This window comes from Cygnus atratus, chromosome Z, assembly GCF_013377495.2.
Source record: "Cygnus atratus isolate AKBS03 ecotype Queensland, Australia chromosome Z, CAtr_DNAZoo_HiC_assembly, whole genome shotgun sequence".
Lineage (NCBI taxonomy): Eukaryota > Metazoa > Chordata > Aves > Anseriformes > Anatidae > Cygnus > Cygnus atratus.
This window is the reverse complement of record NC_066396.1, coordinates 76,557,154-76,576,935: the sequence shown is the minus strand read 5'-3', so window position 1 is coordinate 76,576,935 and position 19,782 is coordinate 76,557,154. Positions and strand designations below refer to the sequence as shown.

The 19,782-nt window shown below is 37.1% G+C and overlaps 1 protein-coding gene across 4 annotated transcripts in view; it reads right to left on the bottom strand.

Moving 5' to 3' along the window:
* The window catches only part of MSH3 (mutS homolog 3), a 114,464-nt gene that overhangs the window by 29,164 nt on the left and 65,518 nt on the right, over positions 1-19,782 (bottom strand). For 3 of the 4 annotated variants that reach the window (XM_035567559.2, XM_035567560.2, XM_035567561.2), the window contains exons 14-19: positions 17,112-17,299; positions 13,455-13,623; positions 10,085-10,149; positions 8,626-8,742; positions 5,534-5,641; positions 1,882-1,996 (exon numbers count right to left, since the gene is read on the bottom strand). In XM_035567559.2, coding sequence (XP_035423452.1) covers positions 1,882-1,996; positions 5,534-5,641; positions 8,626-8,742; positions 10,085-10,149; positions 13,455-13,623; positions 17,112-17,299 — 762 coding nt within the window. Of the gene's footprint in view, positions 1-520; positions 1,303-1,881; positions 1,997-5,533; positions 5,642-8,625; positions 8,743-10,084; positions 10,150-13,454; positions 13,624-17,111; positions 17,300-19,782 lie in introns of those variants that run through there. The other variant, XM_050716226.1, reaches the window with a different exon arrangement.

Sequence of the window (19,782 nt, the reverse complement as noted above, 5' to 3'; positions counted from 1 at the left end):
CTCCAAGCATGTTCAGAGACTGGTGGTTGGTTTGCAAAGCCAGCTTTCAGAAAGAACATACACTGGAGCATCAGTCCAGAGAATCCACCCATCCTTACTAATGCATGCAACCATAAGCTAACATCTTACTGGAATATATGATAAAGGTACTAAAAAAATCCATGAGTATTTGGGGAAGAGAGGGAGAATGAAAGTATAAAATATTTATTTCAGGACACTGCAAGAAAGCTTTCCTGAAGTTAGATATCTGACAGCATTTCAGTTGAAAACATGACAGGAGATGCATTTTCCTGCTGATTCAAACACAACTGTTAAAACTAGAGACACTTTAATAAACTGGATTCCCACCCACCTCTCTCAAAAAAGAGAGAACTCAAACCAACAGTAGGAGAGGAGGTGATTATACCATGACCACTTGCTTTTGTAATACTCAGCATCTGAAAAGCCAACATAAGAAGGGGACTAAAGGGAGAAAGTGCATGATGATTACTGAATGAAATGCTGATTTTTTTTTTGTAAGAGCCATCTGTCGCTTTTTTGGAGTTCAAATAAATTTTTGAAAATGTTCTATGAAGTATTGCACAATATCTATATCCTTGTTCAGCACAGAACAGCATTTAAAAATATTTCTAGAGAAATACATACAAACTTGAACAGTGCTTACCATGGCAATATTCCATGCTGACATCTGCTACCTTTTCTATGTTTACTGTATCAAAAGGCAGTTAAGTATTCAGAGGTAAGTTGCAAGCATATTTTTATATTCATTAGGAAGAGAAATATAGTATTTTAAAAAAGATATAGTCAAATAAATATTCAACAAAAAAAGTCAAAAGGACATACAATTTAACAGGCAGGTTTTAGTTTTTCAGGGAGAAAAAGGAGAAAAACTAAAATATGCTCATCAGAAACTGATTTATGAAATAAAATAAGGAAGTGTTTTCTATTTAAGGTATTTGCATATTTATACCAATTTTAGGTAATGTAGGTTATACAATTTAGGTACTGCATAGAAAACATTAAGTTGTAGCCCTTTTTGACCTGCTGACAACACCACCAAGAAAGTTAATAGTCTTCCTACTTCTCAGCATCCTATTACTTAATTCTGTGTTGCAGAAAGCAAGTCAGGGAGACATGGGTAGCACAGAGTCTGCGAAGCTACACATCAGGGATCTTCATCTATGTTAATATGAATGGCTTGTTACAACTGCTGTGCAGTCTACACTGTGTGTACATGATACTACAGTCAGAACTCCGAATATGCTTCGTCAGATTGTGAAATGCTGTGTGAATGTAGCACTTCTAGAAAGAAAGGAAAACACATAGTAGAGAAATACCTTAAAACATCTGAGCTACCTTAGAAATAATTTGTAAGACTGAGCCTGCAAATGTGACACAGAAACTCAAGTGACTGATAATTTGTATATTATATGCCCATGGAAAAACAAACGTTAAAAATCTCCATATATTTGAGATAAATTTACTACAAAATGTAGACTTTCTCTAATGACATTGGTTAAAAAAATGTAATTATTCACTTATCTTTCAAAGATAACTACTTAAAAACAATCACATTTTCCTGATTTTGAGATTTCCTTTTCCCTCTTTCCCTTCCTTTTCCCTTTTCCCTTTCCTCTTTTCTTTCCTTATGTGATTAAGCCTGAACAGGGTTGCTAAGAGAGAATCTGACTGCAAGATACCAGAAAACAGACAAAACTGACATGGTCATGTCTAGCAATGTCTCTCTGAAATGCAAGCAAGCAGCCCATATAGAAGCCATTCTATAATTAAATTATTTATTTTAACTTCCTGGCCAAAGAGCAAATTCCAGATTCATTCCCCTGAATGATTTTGAATCCCAAAAGCTATCTTGATACTTACTGAAAGGTTAGTGGTGTTTGGAACATACTGATCCTGTTCTCCCAGTAGTACATCAATCACAGGGTGCCTGCCATTTTTTATGATTATTTCTTGCCGATTATCTTGCACAACTGGTCTGCAAAAAGGAAGACACATTAATTTCAATGTTCATTGTAACCAATTACTTAGAACTACTGCAATTAAAAGCTGTTGCGGGGGTCATCTACAATGCAGATTTTTGTCAAAATATGCAAATGACAGAAAAATGAATTCTTGCTATCAAATATTTCTAAGGAATGGATTAATTTAGTTTAAAGAAATATTAGTCGATTAAGTTTAGATATTTTAGAGTACTTTTGTGATTTTTTTACTATGTAGGAAATGCTTTCAGTTGTTCATATGTATTACAAAGAACTAGTAAGAACTACAACATGAACAAGCAATAACAAAACCCTTAACTCAAGAACAATCCACTTTCATAACACCACCACTACAGAAGCTCCAACAAACTTCCACCATTTGCAGATACTTTTGATATTCTCACAAATGATCTTGCTCATAAACTGGTCCAGCCTGCCACAGCATCAAGCCCTGGCTGGCACATGGATAGCGAAGAAAACTGTCCAGCTATGTATATTGTGACTGACAACACATTAAACCATACAAATCAAAGCCTACGGGATGGCAGAGCTGTAGTTCTATAAAAATATGAGCTGCAATCCTACTTCGCAGCAACTTCCAAACACATGTAAGAGTCATCACAATTACTGTGGATAGAAAGTGTACTAAGTTGAAACACTGAAATGACAATATCTTTTTAGAAATAAATATGCAAACCAGATTGATGTTACTTGTATTTTTTCTCTTCTCCGAACAATGTAATAAAAAGCATTTTTTTCAAATGGCTCCACCTTACCTACAAATTAGTCTATACACAAGGATATAACTAATAAACCATGTACAATTCTGTTACATATCTCCAGTCTAAGAAGCTCCACCTCAAAAAGCTGTCTGTTCTTCACAGAACAAAAAACACTAAACAACATAGTAACTAAACTATACCTGTGATTTCTTTTTTTTTTTTTCTGTTCTCCTTTTTCATCATAAGTGAAGTGCAACATAAATTGAGCAGTAGATGTGGTTTCATGTCTCTGCAACACTTTCCTACAGTACAAGCGTTTTGTGGTAAGAGCAATAACTTAGGGAAGTGGCAGTAGCTGAGAAAAGAGAATAATGGCATAAAGCCACAGAACTTTTGGACTGGAAATGAAGTAACACTTGGGTGGACTTCAGAAGGAATACAAAATTCAGGGGAAGTGTGATTTTCCTTGGGCTGAAGAATGACTGTGCAATTAGAAAGGAAAACGGAGATAAAACAATGGCATATTAGGAACAGAAGTCACTGGGGAAAGAGATGCAAGCTGAAAATGCTGTGTGGGGTTTGGTTTTGTTTTTTTGTTTGTTTAGCTTTTTTTTTTCAGCATAGGGACAGTTCCAGCAGTTACACAGCTGAGATGAAGTCAGTAAGGGCTGAGTCTTAGGGTACAAAAAAAGGAAATTTCACTCTCCACTCTTGTCAGATATGTAACTAGTTTGGAGCTGTAACAGGATGGTCTGAGAAGGGAAGAGCACATACCTAGAAGTACATCCCTCCTCTACCTCCCCATTTTGGAGCCAAGAAGGAGAGATGTCAGCTAAATGATCCATTTGCTATTTTAAAATTCTACCCTCATCTTTGGAAATCACCATGTTTTTTTAACTGGTCGTGTCTCCTTCCACAAAGCTTTGAGACAGGATGTAGTTTCAGGATGCCACGAGCCTTTCCAACTGCCTGTTCTCGTTTCAGACAATGGGGCCCACAGAAGCAAAGCCTCAGACACAGTCATTCAAAAGGTCTTTCCTGCCCTATGTCCTCACAATGTGACAAGCATGTGTCATGCAGTAGGGAAAAAAGAAAAAAGAAAAAAGAAAAAAGAAAAGAAAAAAATATCTCTGGAATGCTTAACACGTTATTGAGTCATGTAGCATCTTTCCAACAGAATTCCAGAAAGTTAATAAATTTACAAACTGCAGAGTGGACAACACAAATATCAGATGATGATGATGTCTGGGCTACCTGAATTATCATCCTTACATATGTAACTTTGCTGCCTGAGAGCCCTGACTTTGTTCATCATTCCTGTAAAGGATGAGTCTCCCAACATGGGTGTCCCAGGATGACCCGCAGAAGCTGTAAGAGACACTCAGCTCTTTCCAACAGCTGTGTGGAGCACCTGTGCTGCTAACTTCACAACTCGCTTAAATGCCTTAAAAAACACTCCTCAGAAATACCTGAACTAGTTAATATGAAAGTCTCATTTTCTTTTCTGTAGACCTCCAGAATTAATTATTGACATCTTCCCTTTGGCTGAGGTTTAGCTAAGAAGTCTCCTCCCTGACGGTTTATAAGCTCTAAGCCACTCTTTAATATTCAGTGAATTATTTAAACTCTGTGCAGTGAATTAATAAGATTTCAGTTTGTTTTCTCATCTGAGTATACAGAAATAAGTGAGCAATTACTTTCAAGGAGATTCTAATAGAGGCACACAAGATCCCAAGAGTCCACAGTGATCAATATTATCTTTATATTCTTTATTATCTTCTGTATAAAATCAGAAGTGTATTTAAGTTGACTTCCCTTCCTCCTTATACATTTAATGCACAATTTGCTGTACTTTCACAGGTCTCAAACGTCACTAATTCAGATGTTTGTTTGTAAGTAATCGTCTGATCACTTGTACTACTTGTGGTGCAGCTTCACAATGAAAACACTTACTGGAAACTGGGGACTGGAAACTAACCCCGTACAGAGGTGCATACAGTAAACCTCAGAAATAGTAACTACAGGCCTTCAGGACAGCTCTCAGCAAGTTGAATTAGTGTCTCAGTGTGTCTCCATGTCTACAGGGACAGACACCTTGCAGGATGGAAATGGGCACCCCAGTGAGGGTGACAGTCTCCATGCGGAGGCAAGAGACGTGGGCTTGTGATGGGGTAGGAACACAGGAGTTGCAGGGTGTGCAAGCTCAGGAACCAGCTTTAGACCAACCTCGGGGAAGCAGGACTTGAAGCTCTGTGCTTCTGCAACTCAGAGAGCAAGAGTGATAGCCTTGGCACCGCTAGAGTCCCAGGCTGCACTGCCTGGTATGCATGGATGGGTCTTAGGTGGAGGGACGTGCACAGCTCACCAGATCTGAACACACTATCATAGGTGAGACATTATCACTTCTGTAGCAGGTGGCATTAGTATTTACCTGTCTTTACCCAAAATACATCTTTGAAACACCTCATAAACCTTAGAAACTTTGGTATTAGAAAGACCTCTCTGGGAAAATAATAAGGAGCATGGACATTGTTTCCACGCAAAGTTAAACATATATTTATGTGTTTGTGAGATATCATCAACTAGACTCATGTGAAACAACAGACAGACAAGTGGAAGCTGTCAAATGTGAATTGCAACATTTATGGTCTTGAAATAAGGCTAAAAGCATTGCTTTGCAAAATCAGATTAAGTTAAAACTACTGTAAACAATTTTAATTATACATACTGTACTACACAAACTCAACTGAAATTTATTTTAAATACTCAAATTCCCTATAAAACCCTAAATAAAAATTAAAAATTGATTACCTGCAATAGTCTCCTTGTTTAGCCACCTGTGCCAATGAGAACAGACAGTCGATAGTTGCTAGGTGACCAATCGCTTTAGACACAGGGTGATAATGTTCACTAAAATGGCTATTCCAAAACAGGGAAAAATAACAGGAGAAAGAAAAAAAATTAAAAAAATTTATACAGATACAAATGCATTGTCAAAATATACCCCATGCAGGTTTCTCAAAGGGCTCCTATGATCTTTAAATTACTCTGAATTCAAATCTCCCAGCAGTGTATTAAGTTACCATATGAGGACACAATCTTAATCACGATGGACTTCATGATTCTGTTGTAACAGGGAATTATTTTTAAGCACAAAAAAGCAGACAAAATGAAATTCGCTAAATAGCATACAAGGGGTCTGCAGTTGATCCCTGCTGCCTAAATGAGGTCTATAAAAACGCCACTGTTTATCACAATGTTAACTGAATCCCAAGTGCCAATTCACTTCAATCATACACTAACGTCAAAAATATATATAATAAAAGTGCCTGAATACAGTTGTTGTCTACAATTTCAACAAAATATGGTATATACAACAGAAAATTCAAGAATTCATTTTCCGTTTATGGCACTGTTTCACCCAGTACATTAATGAAGTTACCAGGAGAACACAGTTTTCAGTAGACTTCATTCTCTTAGCACTTATGAATTCATTTTCTCCTCTCCTGGTCTCAAGGATACAACTTGAAATATAAATCCAGTATGGGAGCAGAATTTAAAAAGGTGGGGAGAGGGTAGGATACTGTATGCTGCTATCAGCATTGAAAACAGCAAAGTAAACGTGAAAAGCAGCAGATCTAAGTGCAGAGAGGTTAACACAGGTCAACTCAAACTTAGATAGCTAATTTAGTGACAAATATTATTTAAACAAACTACTTTACGGGATCGCAAAGCCAAAACAGCTTGAGGAGAGCAAACTGGAATGTGTTTTCTCGTTCCTACCAAATAAACAGGATTTCTGAGTTCCTACTAGGAGGCAAAACCTTGGCCCCAGTTACATTCATGGCATCACATTCAGCATGTCCTGGGCATCAATGAAGGGAAGGGGAAACTGTGGCTTTGCCACATGTATGTCACCTACAGCCTTTACAGAACCGAAGGTAATACAAAAGCCACAAACGATGAAGCCTGACTTCCAGACCTCACAAGGATTTTGAAGGGCTGGCAGCAAGAAAACACACTTTAATACTTACTAAAACAGGAAATCTAATAGAGCATTTAGCAACTAATCATCATAGATAATTTCTGGAATGTTAAATGACTGTTAGAATAGTAGTATTTCAAAATACTGCTGATGTTGTTCACTGGGGTGGTCAACCTGTGGCTCCGCAGCTGCACAGAGATCACAAATAAAACAAGAGCTGCTCCTAGGCAAGTGCTGGCAGCAGGACTCCGCTGATAGTTAATCAGAAACCATCACTGGCCAAGTAAAAGTATTAACATACGGTACTGGGGGCACCTTTTTGCGTTGCAGCTAAGTTAGCTACTGTCAGAGAGGTCCTACACAGATTCCTGTCCCTTCTCTGGCCCCAACCACCTGCTTCCTACTGCACCATCCTCAGCCACAGATTCTCCCGCAGTGCATCCTGTTCATGGAGCTAGATGATTCAAAGTCTACTCATGTTTTTGCAGGATCAGCTTAATTCCCACTCTGCTTGCTCTGACTGCCAAGGTCATTTGACAGCGGGGAGTCTCTACACCAACTCCAGAGCACTGGGGGGCTGACACACTTAAGGCCAAAGGCACACCCAGCCCAATACCATCCTGCAACCCAGAGGTGGGACCCTCAGGGAAAACCACCATCCCCTGCCACAGAGGGCCCACTGCTGGAGCAGCCAACCCCCAGACAGGATGTCAGAGAGGTACGGAACACAACTTAGAAACATTTTGGCATTTAAATACTTGCATCAGTTTGATCGCTTCTCTTTAAAAGATACATGATGTGTATCCATTGTCTGTCCAGTATTTAAAGCAGTTGACCTGGTGCTAAAGAAAAATAGTCTTTTTGAAGAAAACTACTACAGGCAAGACTACTGACATATGACATATACATAATTAGAAGACAACTTTGGCATAGGAATGTTTACTTGCAGAAATTCAGTGTGATGGTAGATCAGAGAAGGTAAAAAATCCCTGTCATATTGAGACAGCTTCAAAGGGAACTTGCTAGGTTTCAGTATCAGGGAAAAAAAAGCACAACTGAAAGTCAGCCGGTAATCACTGCATGACATGAGGAACAAGCTCAGTGGTCTGTAACTCATACAAGTGAAAAAATATCCAATAACCCAACACCTGAAAAATCAAAGGTATTTATAAATTTGAGAAATCATTTTCAAACTCCCATTTTGAAGATCCTTTGACTAAACAGTCAAATAAGTTTGTTTGAAACTCTGATCTGAGACAAACAATGACAGTTGTGAGGGATAATACTCTAGTTACCTTCTAACAGACTCACAGTTAGATGCAGGGTTATCATACATAGCATACAATTGTGTAGAATTACATCCATCCAGGAGACTGCCTGAATACCCTGAACAGTTCTCACTCAAAAACTCTAACACTGCAATTGTACTTTATTTTTAATTTCAATAACGGTACACTTAACAGTGAAATCATACTGTATATTAATTAATGTCAAAGGAGAATTTGCTTAGCTTATACAATAAAATCTTATTTGTATTGTACATCATGAATAAATACATAATAAAAATACTAGATTCAGTTTCGTTCATTCACAGAGAGTTGCACTTTCAGGTTCTTAGTGCTATCATACTAGTTTTCAAATTTTGAGAGTCACTTAACATTATTAAATATACATTTTCATCAGAATTTCAAAATCTGGAGATATCACATCTGCTCTCAGGTCTGTATGTAAATGTCTTGCCTTAAAATACTTTAACTTCAAAAACAGTATTTTGACCATATCTTCATATTTGTTGTGGGCAATACAACTATCAACTCTTTCTTTTTTTTTAAAAGATAAACATCTTTTTCTGTTCCTGTAGCAAAAATAAAATAAAATAAAATAAAATACAATGATGAGTCCTATTTTGTAGACTTACTCTAGAAAATTTAGCCATTCAGCACCACAGACAAGGATTAGCTGCTCCCGAAGCTGATTCAGATGTCTGTAATTTTCTATAATGAAAGGAGAGTGGAAACGGCTGACAGCTTTTGTGCTGGAAGACAGAGAAAAGCCAAACAGGAAATCAAGGTTACTAAGCAATCAGTTATACCATCTATATGCAAAACTGGACAAGTTTTCTTATTCTCTGTAAGCCTTGAAAATGTATGTCAAAAAAAAAAAAAAAGTTATTTTATGGTGGTACTAAGCTCTATTGATTCCAGTCATCTATACTGTGAATAAAGTGACCAGTTGCTGCACCACTATCCATTCAAAAAACCTTTAAAATGTTTTTCATACTATAGCACGTATCACAGAAGTATATGTATTTCACAAAATTCTGTTCAGCAATATGCTGCACAATTAGATAAATTTTCTGTGACTGCATATACAAAAAATTACAATAAAAAAACACCTTAAAAAGGAAAACTATGATCAGTCTGAAATAAATGTAGTAACTACAGGCTGTCATGCACATACACTAGTTTTCATCTGGGGCACTTGCTATTTACTTATATATTTTTATTAAAGGACTCTGACATTCCTAGACTTATTTTTATTTTTGTTCTTGTTGTTTAATTGCCTTTTCTTTTTTTAATTTTTATTGCTCTTCATTTTCTTATTTCTGGCTAATCTGTTTACTTCTAATACTTCTTGCATAAGTCAATAACGACACTTTAGAGTTCACCTTTATTATGCCTATTTCTGGTGATAGATGTCTGGTGTACATACATTATAACACCAAGGTGTTTGACCTGCTTCAATAATAAAACAAATGTCTGAGGAGGAAAAAAAGCCTATTACATAGTTCAGTCCACCTCTCTTTAACCTACTATCAAAAATCATGATTACTTCACGTAACACTAAGTACAAGCCATGTAATACTTGTGTGTATAAGTAAAATGACATTTTAAATACAATGAGTTTACTGAGATGCACAAACAGATCTTTGCACAGACACCTTTACCTATCTGAATAAAATAATAAAACACTTATCATTCTGAAAGGCTTGTACCTAAAAACTACAGGCTTGTACCTAAAAACTACAGGCACAACCGAATAAAGACAGTAGTTTTGACACCAGTAAATATCCTTGACAAATCAAAAAAGTAAAGTATTGCACTAAGGATCTAGTGCAATGTTAAAAAGAAAAGAAAACAAAACAAAACAACAACAAAAATAAGAACTCCAGTTCTTCAGTTTGGTTTTGTGTGCTTTTAAACCAAACCTATTATGGCAAAAATTAACATAACAATTTGGTTTTGTTGGCTTTCAGTTTAAAAATAAAAACCACATGGAGCAACAAGAATGTGTGTGGAATTAACTGTAACACCAAGATACTGTATTTTATTTCTCATGTTTTAGAACAGAACAAATTTGAAAGACATTTTACATACCTACTAACCATAACCCAGCTTGATGGCACACATGATATATGGGAATTCTTGACTTCTATCAAAAACTAAAATAAACAGAAATGTAATATTACATATCACAGGTAGTTATGAAGACTACAGAGTAATATTCTTCATATAACAAGAAATTTGCCTGCATTGGAGGAAAGCCATATTCAACCTGAAGAGGCTGAGCAGACCAGCAGGAACTAACTTTCTTTTTCCCCAGAAGCGAAGGTCATGACATGAACGTTTTCTACCAGTGACTCCATTCCTGAGGTGTTCCTGTGCCCTGCCATGCTGCTGTCCCTTCTCTACTCTTCCACTCCTCCAACCACTAACATGCTCTGCTTGCATATCAGGCCAAAAGCAGACCAAATCTATTATGTGAGTTTTGCTTACCTGATCCTGACCTAGCCGTGCACCAATTCAGCACACAATTTATTTACACAGATCCTACATTATATACCACCTCTACTGAGGCTATTGCTTATCAGAGAGATGTCTCTTCCTGACTAAGGACCAACGACTCATACTGAGACACGTTTACCTGTAACAGTTCATAAACGAGAACTCAAAATCTCAAATATTAGCACTGTATCTACAGCACATTATTTCAAATTTAGATATGCTTGAGGTCAGAAAGAGAATGAATAGGGGAAAACAGCGCTAAGAGGCTGAGAGCACTGAAAATTACACGATGTGTTTATTACAGTATTTTATATGATTCACATTGGTTATCTTTATAACCTTCCCTGAGGTCCTAGATGTCAAAGAATTGAGGCTTTCTCAAATAAAAGAATTCACCTGCAAAATGAATTTCTAGCAGAGACTGAATTAACCCAGAATCTGATCACCTTTACAGCAAATCATCAGACTCTCATCTCACAAAGCTTTTCCACTGCAGTTAGTGTGATTTAGATAAAACCTTCCTTACCACATCAAAACAGTCAGCAATCACCTTCAAGTACAAACAAGAATAATCCTAAAATGAGCACAAGATTCTACAAAGGACAAAATACGCTAGTTCTTAATTTACCTAAGATACCCTTAAAATATTTGGTATGGTTGAAACCCTTAAATTGCATAATGCACTTGAGATAATAGGACTGAAAATAGGTAGAAGTAGAGATCTGCAAAGATTTGAAAACAAGCCAACTATTGCTACTGCTAGCATTGCTGCTGATGTGCTGGTATTACATTTTTTCTAAAGTTCATCTCAAAACAACTTAATATGCTATGTTTACAAAAGGAAGACAGAAAATAATACCACATTTGTGTCTATGCTGGATGCCTGAACTCAAAACAGCCTAAATAAACATAAACAGTTCAATCGCCTGGTTTGTTTGTGTGGCTAGTGAGAAATAAGCGAAGAGATTGTGACCTCCTTCAAAGCAACAAAAGCATTAGCTTTTTCACTGTCTAATTCTTAGCTCTATTAGATAAATAATTGCAGTATTAAATAAACTGGGTCCAAAGCACTGCTTATGCCATGCAGGAAGCAAATAATTGCCAAATGTGGCAATTTCCCTCTAAATCCTGCCTGAAACAAACAGCAATGCTATCCTTATCTGGACAGCTTTCTGTCCTGTTTAGTATCTATAACAAATTACAGTAGAGGTCTGGAAACAAAAGATGAAATAGATACGTGTGTGACCTCACATTTTGGAAAAGATATGTGTCATCTGGAGCTTCACCAGAACTGTAACACGAACTTCACAACACATCTAAGTCAACAAACTGTGGGCTGACTCTGAAAACCTTCCACAATCACAGGTTTGGGGGCACACATTAAACAGAAAATAGTTTGACTCTGTTTTTTCTCCATGAAGGCCTGTTCCCTAAAAAGATGTTCAGACTGGGGAGATGCACAGAAGTTCCTTGAAGCTTCACTCTCTTCCAGAGAACCCTACTTCTGCCCGTGATAGTTGCTAGGAAGTGTTTGCATACTGCTGCATCTATCAGCATGCTACAAGAATCTAAGAATTTAACAGACAGATGTGAGGAAGACAGACCTCATCTCAAAGAGACTCTTGTTATACCTGTGCTCTGCTCCTTCCACTCAATTACCCTTCCATTACTTCCATTCTTTTAGCGTCTTTCCTTACCTCATTGACCATCTTCTACAACTGTTTTTCTACTGCCTCTTTTGATGTCACTGAAACAACTGTACCAGATGAAATTAGCTAACAGCTACTCACAATCTCTTCTGCTCCTCTCAAGCATAAACCAAGATAGATCTGTTGGTCTACAATTGTTCATGAGCTGTCTGATCCTACAAAGGTCCCCTCTCTTAAAATGTGCATGCTGACTTGTGGTTTCTGAAATTCTTCTGTCCAGTTCATGTCTGACTACTCTCTCAGGCTCTCCCCAGCCTTTAATCAATTCTTCTCTTCTTCCTTCCTCCACACAGCTGTCTTCATCCACCCCTCAAATCATCCTATATGAGAGAAACGTTTCAAACCCCGGCTCTTCCCTCCCTCACACAATACTCTTCCTGTTTTCTCTTGGACTCCAGCATCCATGAAGACAGCCTACCCAACTCGCTAGCCACGTGTTTTTTCTTCTCAATGTCACCATCAAAAGCTATGTTCATCTGATGTCTTTACCAAATGCTGCTCGTTCCTCACTAATTAATATCTTTTACCCTCAACTGACAAACTATTTCCTCAATGCTTCTCAGCATTATTTTCCCAATTTTCCATGGATTTTTCCTTTGACTTGCTCATGTTAATTCCCAAATGATGATGCTGAACGGTGCTACCTCACTGCTCCTTTCGATTCCCCCACAAATCTGTGGGAACCTGTTCTCTCTCCTTCTTTGGACTCAACTTCTCATCTCACTGAAGCATGGCCTGTCCATACCTGCAGAGCATCTAGCATACACACAACAGTTCAGACCACAAGCACTGTTTCTAAGAATTAAAATCAGTAAAGTAACATTCGTCATTCTTTAATACTGTTCCTCTTTGCTCATATATTTCAAATTAGAGTCTTAATCAGTACTTACAAAATCATTCTACCATTCTCCAAATTAACCTAACACTGTATTTCCTGGTTCTCTGAGAATATTTCAGCACTTAATAGTCACATAGTTAACCTCGGAAGTATGCAAGTGTTTTTACATATACAGAAAAGCATTACTGAAGCAAATCCATCTGCACTAATGTATTTTTATTCTTTAAATCACTAAAGTAAATTGAGTTAACAAAGCGACTGTCAGAAAACTGTTCTTCAAAGCTGTACAAGAGAATATAATCAAATGACCTCATCAAGCATCATACTAAATGAAGAGTTCTAGTTAAGCCCCAGTTTCAAACCACTTTCTACACAAACACAAGGATACAGTCATACATAATAGATACCATATTACCTCTTGACCAGAAACTGTAACATACTCTGCAGAAGGATTCCTGATTTGTTTACGAATTTCCAGAAGATGTAATTGGATTTTAGACAGCACCTCCAGGATCTCTTCCTTTTTCTTACTGATGAGAGGGAAGTCTGTAAGGTCCTTGAACAGCTGGGTTTTATCCCCAGTCCTATCCATAAGAAATATAAGATAAAATAACAGTAAACCTAAAGATATATTCCCTATTTACTAGCTACATCTGTATTTTTATTCATTATTCTCATTTGTTTTAACACTAGATTTATTTCCTTGTAAATACAACTTTTCTGTTATTTGGTCATGGTACAAAACATTTACCAAAGCTGTCATACACACTGCATAAACAGAAAGGCACTTTGCACACAAGCCAAAGGCTACACCAAGAACCCCACCAAAAAATGTATTCAAAATTCCATTATACTCATTGTGTGTCACACTCATTCTTCTATACCAAATGCTACAGAGTCTTTTTTTTTTTTTTTGGTCTCTTCTTAATGTGAAGTCTGCAGCTTTCTGCTTGTTCTCCCTTGGTCCAGAATGGCAAGAAAAGAAAGCACAATGAAGATTGTTCCTTTCTGTCTACAATTCTGGAATACAATTGCTGCCCCACCCTGCAGCATCCTGAGTGCAGACAAAACCTTTATCAATACTGAATGGGAAGCTCTGGATAATTTATGTACAACACATGAACGGAGATTTTTCATGGATTTAGATTTTGGCCAAATATGGCCAGATATCCATGAAGCTTGCAAGGAAAAATTCCTCCCACAAGGCCTTCCTCAAAGCAGAATGTCATCAGGAACTTCTCAGAGGAGCCTCCTTTTTTTCTCATGAAAAGATTAACCACAGTATTTTAAATACATGCAAAACAATGCTCTTTTATAGTGTCATTGTCAAAAATGACAGAATTGTTTTGGCTGCACTATCTTAGCTCAAGATTGAAACCTGAAACAGAAAATGCCATTCAAGTGTTTAAAATTGGGAAGCTGAACAAGCTATTAAAAATAAGGTTGTCATCAAAAATAAAAAAAATAAAATAAAAAAAAGTATCAGGCAAGCAACAAAAAGTAGTTAAATCAGTGCCAAGTTAATTGGAATATATATTTGTATTTTAGTGCAAATCTAAAACTCCAACAGTTAATTGCTTAAGTTTCCTGAAATCTAATATCTGGAGAGTAAGTAATTAGCAAACAAAATAATAAAATCTGGAAGTGATAAAAAGAAGTCTTGTGTTCTGCCTACTCTGATACCCTTTTCCCTGAGAATGAATCTGCAACTGGACCCAGTGACCAGACAGGTAACATAAAACCTGTGTTTTAATTTTGCGTTACAAGAACACAGTTATTATATAAGTGACAGTGAAGACGCCATTTTGAAATACAATACTAATTTTTAGAAACAATTTTGTGCTAATTAGACCCGTTTCCATGGGAATGTGAGGAAAAAAGATCGCTAGTAGCCAGCAGCTGATGAAGACTGTCACTGTAATGCCTACCAAAAATTTAAAGTTGACAGTTTAAATATATATATGTATAAATACATTAAATATATATATTTAAACTGTCAACTTTATAACATATACACCTGTGTGTATCACAAAGCTCCATGAAAAAGCCCTTGAAACAGAAACATAATTTTGAAAAGCACTAGAGGACTGCACCCATACCACATAATAGAATTAACACATGATGCATGTGTAAGTCTGTGTGCGCATATAATTATATCAATAGTCACCATGATTATTATGAAAGAAAGGTTTTTGAGCACAAATAATACTGTCACACTAGTTTGAGATACATTTAGGCCAAAGAGCAAGTTATTTTAGTCTTTATCTTGAATACATGCAAATAATATATATGCATTCCGCAAACCAGTAATATCTTCCTTTTACACTAGTGTATCTTATTCTTTTATACTATTCTAGCCATCGTCAACACACTGACAGAAAAAAAAAAAAACATATTTTAAACCTACCTACAGTAAATCCGGTATAATTAAGATAAAGTCTGTTTTGTCATAATCTGTCACAACTATAATTCGATACCATGCATCAGTAGAAATCTTATAATCCCACCTATCCAATGGACATGGCAAATATTTCAACCCTTCTCAACTTCTAAATTTATACTCTTTGCATCTATCTCTATTTCAGAAGCAAATAACAGAAGTGCTGGGCTTCGATTCTGATTTTTTTCAAATCTCAGCTGGAGAAAAATAAAAAAGATTTTATAAATAAAATGGATGTTTATTTTTAGTCTGTTGGGGAAAAAGAAGATCAAGACTATGCTGCCTCAATATAACTAAACATTAAAACTATATACTGCATATTTCATCAAAGAATCATTAGGTATATCAATTAAATCTCATAGTAATTCACACAAGAAAATGTTCAAACAAAGTTGAATGAAAATTTCTTATAGCAGGGATGTTTAGGACGATCTGAACATAAAGCTGGGCAGTATTCATGATGGGTTCAGAACATCTTTGAACAAACACGTTGTGTAAACAAAAACTATACTGAAAGGAGACAAGAAACCTGCAAAGTCAAGTGCTCAGGAAGGTTGGCTGTGCAAGCCAGATCGCCTTTGTGCCTAGCACCATGAGAGAATGCTTTTTGTATGATTTTATACTGTTTTGTTCTGAAAAGCACTGAGTTTTACTGGCTCCAAGATATTCTTCCTAAAACCTGTCCCAGACAGGTTTTTACACATCCCTGACTTACTGAAGCCATGTTCTTGCTTCCATATTCCACATAAGCCTAAAGCCTTAAGCCTCTTGCCTTCTTCCACCTGTGGTTAAAACCAGGGTCTAAGGCATTAGAACAACTGAGGCAGCAGTTCCTCAGAAAAAGAAGTACACAACAAATTATTTACAGACACTCTCCCTTTTATTGTATATTCATCTCAATTTCTTTGTCTATCATTGCTTTTTCTTTGACCATGGAAGGACAGAATTAAGACAAAAGGGCAGACAGCCACCATGCTTTCAGCTCTCCTTTCCAAGACTACGGAAAGGCAATTACAGGGAAAAGCCTGAACACACCTGGAGCCTGAGGCAGGAGCTCATTTAGTCATTCTCCAGAGAGAGTGCATGAACAGGGCAGTGACCTCATAAATGCTATGAGGGGATACAAATCCCACAGGCTACGTGGAGTCTTCAGAGTTATTAAACTCCATATTCTCTGTTATTGGTGAGTATGTAAAGAGATTTAAGAAACAGAGGGGGGGCTCAAAGCTAGTAAAAGGCATATTCCTGGCAGCAGAACAGCCACTCTGTTAAATGTCAAGTCTCTCTTCAAAAGGAATAGCTTCTCTATTAAAATAAATAAATAAATAAATAAATAAATAAGTTGTTAAACAAATTAACATGAGCAAAACATATTTTGCTCTAAATTCATTCCCCAAAACAGCTGAAAAGTTTTCCAAAAATTATTCAGCTGGAGGCAGACACCCACGGGGCAAAATACTTGCTTGCCTAGTTCAGAACCTCTGCTTTAACTATAAGCAACCTGTGCATGCATAAATGTAAAAGCTAAAATATAAAACTGAGGTGTATTAAAACAAGATGCATACTTCACATAACTGAATACATTCAGAAATCCTATGAGGCACAGAAGATTCACTTGTTTTCTCTACTTACTTGGCTGCTTCTTCATTAAGAATCTTTAAATAATGTTTTACTGGGGCGAGAAGTTCTGGGATTTCCAACAGTGCATTTTGTAATAGAGGCGTTTTCACATGAGAATGTATGACTGGAACAAGAGCTTGAATTTCCAAGTCCAGACGAGACAAGGTGCTGACTATCAAGAAGAACTCTTGGGTTGAACACTGCAAAGGAAAGCAACATCTATATCATTACTATATATTATTATGTATTACTTTCATTAAATCCTACTGTTTTCTGGCGTTTTTAAAAAATCACACAAAATACAGTTAAGGCATATGCGCAGTAATGCAATTGCATAATCTTACCACATTCACAAAGTTAATAAAATATGCTAATTGTTTTAACCATTGTCTTCAGGAATCAGTCAAGAGCTAATCTCCATTACTGTGATTGCTGGATGGAGATGTATAACATGTACGCGATACACAAAGAGCAGAAAAATAGACTGATAATGCGTGGACAGTAAATAAGCATGCTGAGTGATTTTATGAATACCACAATATGTCCATACAGGCCTGTGCCTCTACATCTGAATCCCTAAGCTGTAGTTTTGACAAGAGAGGGTTTGGAAAGGCAAGGCTAGGCACAGGGAGAATTTTGGCACAGCAGCACAGACAAGAAAAGAAAGAGGACACCAGAAACCACTGTTTAAAGTGCTTGTACCTATTGCCAGATTCAGCGTCTGTCTGGTTGTTGCCAAGTCTATGTGACGAGTTGGACCTATCACAGAGATCCTAGCGACTCCATGGGATGGGGCCCCACTTGCACATTTTTGGGTAAGGAATTGAGAATAAGGAGAAAACACTAACCCAGTCTTCTTTCATCCTCTCCTCACTACAGAGGTATGAAAGAGATTTTTCTATCATTTCCTTCAGGCAGTTGGCCAGGGTATCATCAAAAGGAAATCTCTCAGAGTGCAGCCAATAACACACAGTGCTTTCAGAGCTCGCTCCATGATACCCACAGAGCACGAAAAACAAGCATCAGATTCTTTAACGCAACTTCTCACCAAAATCAGCGACTTGTCAAAGAGAAACAACTTGAACTCTTCTCTCTTTCTCTCTTAAAACTACTAATATTACTTCTGACGCAGCTCAAATATTTTGCTGTTAGATTCTTAATGCTCCTCTGTGTCAGCACTGTTTGTTACTTTTGGCTCAGCTTCAGGAATCAGCTGTCAGGGACAGGATTTTGCTTGCAGTTAACAACTCTGCCAAAACAATTCACCTCCTGCCACATTCCCCCTTCTCAGTTCTCCCATTCAAGACAACACTCAGTCACCTAAATGCCCCACCAATAGATCAGGTAATGCTGATTCTCTTTGAAATGTTTATTTTTACCGAAGTAAGTTTGCATTTGTGCTACACCATATCTGCCTATCAGATGGAAACACAGACCTCTGAGACACAAAACCCCTTCACATCCTGGTTACTTCATGGGGACTCCAGGGCATTTCCATTTCAGAAGATTTGAAAAAAAAAATGTCCGTAAACAACTATGCTTATATTTTCTTTCCTTTTACTGAAGTGTAGCAACATTTCTGATTCGGTCTGAACTTTTCCCACTGGTCAGCTGACAACACTAAAAGAAAACACTTTATCTTCCTCACCCGCCCTGAGGAGGCAAGGGAGGGCACAGGATATGCTGAATGCAAAAGTGCTTTTATTATAGTATTCTTGGTACACCACAAATGTTGCTTTCTTCTTTACAGACATTCTTTCTCTTCTCACCGGGCAGTAGTCTAGAGTTTCATTCCTGGTCGGTATTTTTTGGTGATTAGCACCCTTATCAAAGAACAAGTAGGCTTCAATGAACTATTTCATAAAGTATCTACTTTTTTATTTTGACATTTCTTCTCCTTAAATTCCTCCCCAGAGGTAAATTTTTGTTTCTTGTTCCTTCCCACATCCTTATACGAGAACTAAAGTAATTCTCTCATCTATTACACTGCAGTTATTTGTCCAGAACTACTTCTGTAACCCACACAAGGAAGCAAGCATTAACAAAAATGCTTGTCTGGAAAGGAACGGTCTCTCTCCGTCCCCACAGATGCAAACCCCCAAAATAAGCTTGCTCTATAATGTTTATTAGCCCTTTGAAACATGAAGAATGTCTAAACACAACCTTCTGAAAAATCATAAAACATAATTATAAAACAACCTTAACTCTCTTCTCATGAAATACATATCACACCTGCAACCAGAGACGGAAGAGTGACCCCCATGTGGTATGAACACAAAATAAAGAGCCTTAGATCTGCAGCCTTGGCAATCTGCAGTGGATGCTGAAAATTTAAGTCTCTGACCAAAATAAAGTTAGAAAGAAAGTAATTCCTAGGTTAATGGCAGTGTTCAGAGATGTTTGCGCTATCATAGAGATTATTAAATAAAAATCAACAAAAAATCATTTCTGGACATTTAAGATGTACTCCGTCACAGGAGTGAGCAATGCGACTGAAGTTATCGTAACGCCAGTCAGTATCTGTTAGATACTCTTAGATACTCTCTGACTGAACTGAAGTAGGGATGTTCAGCTAACGAGCTACCTCATCACATCAAACAGGCAAGGTTGGCAGATACTTGACAACTGCAATACGCAATTTAACCATGACATTTCATAAGGCCAGAGAGGATATATTCTGAAT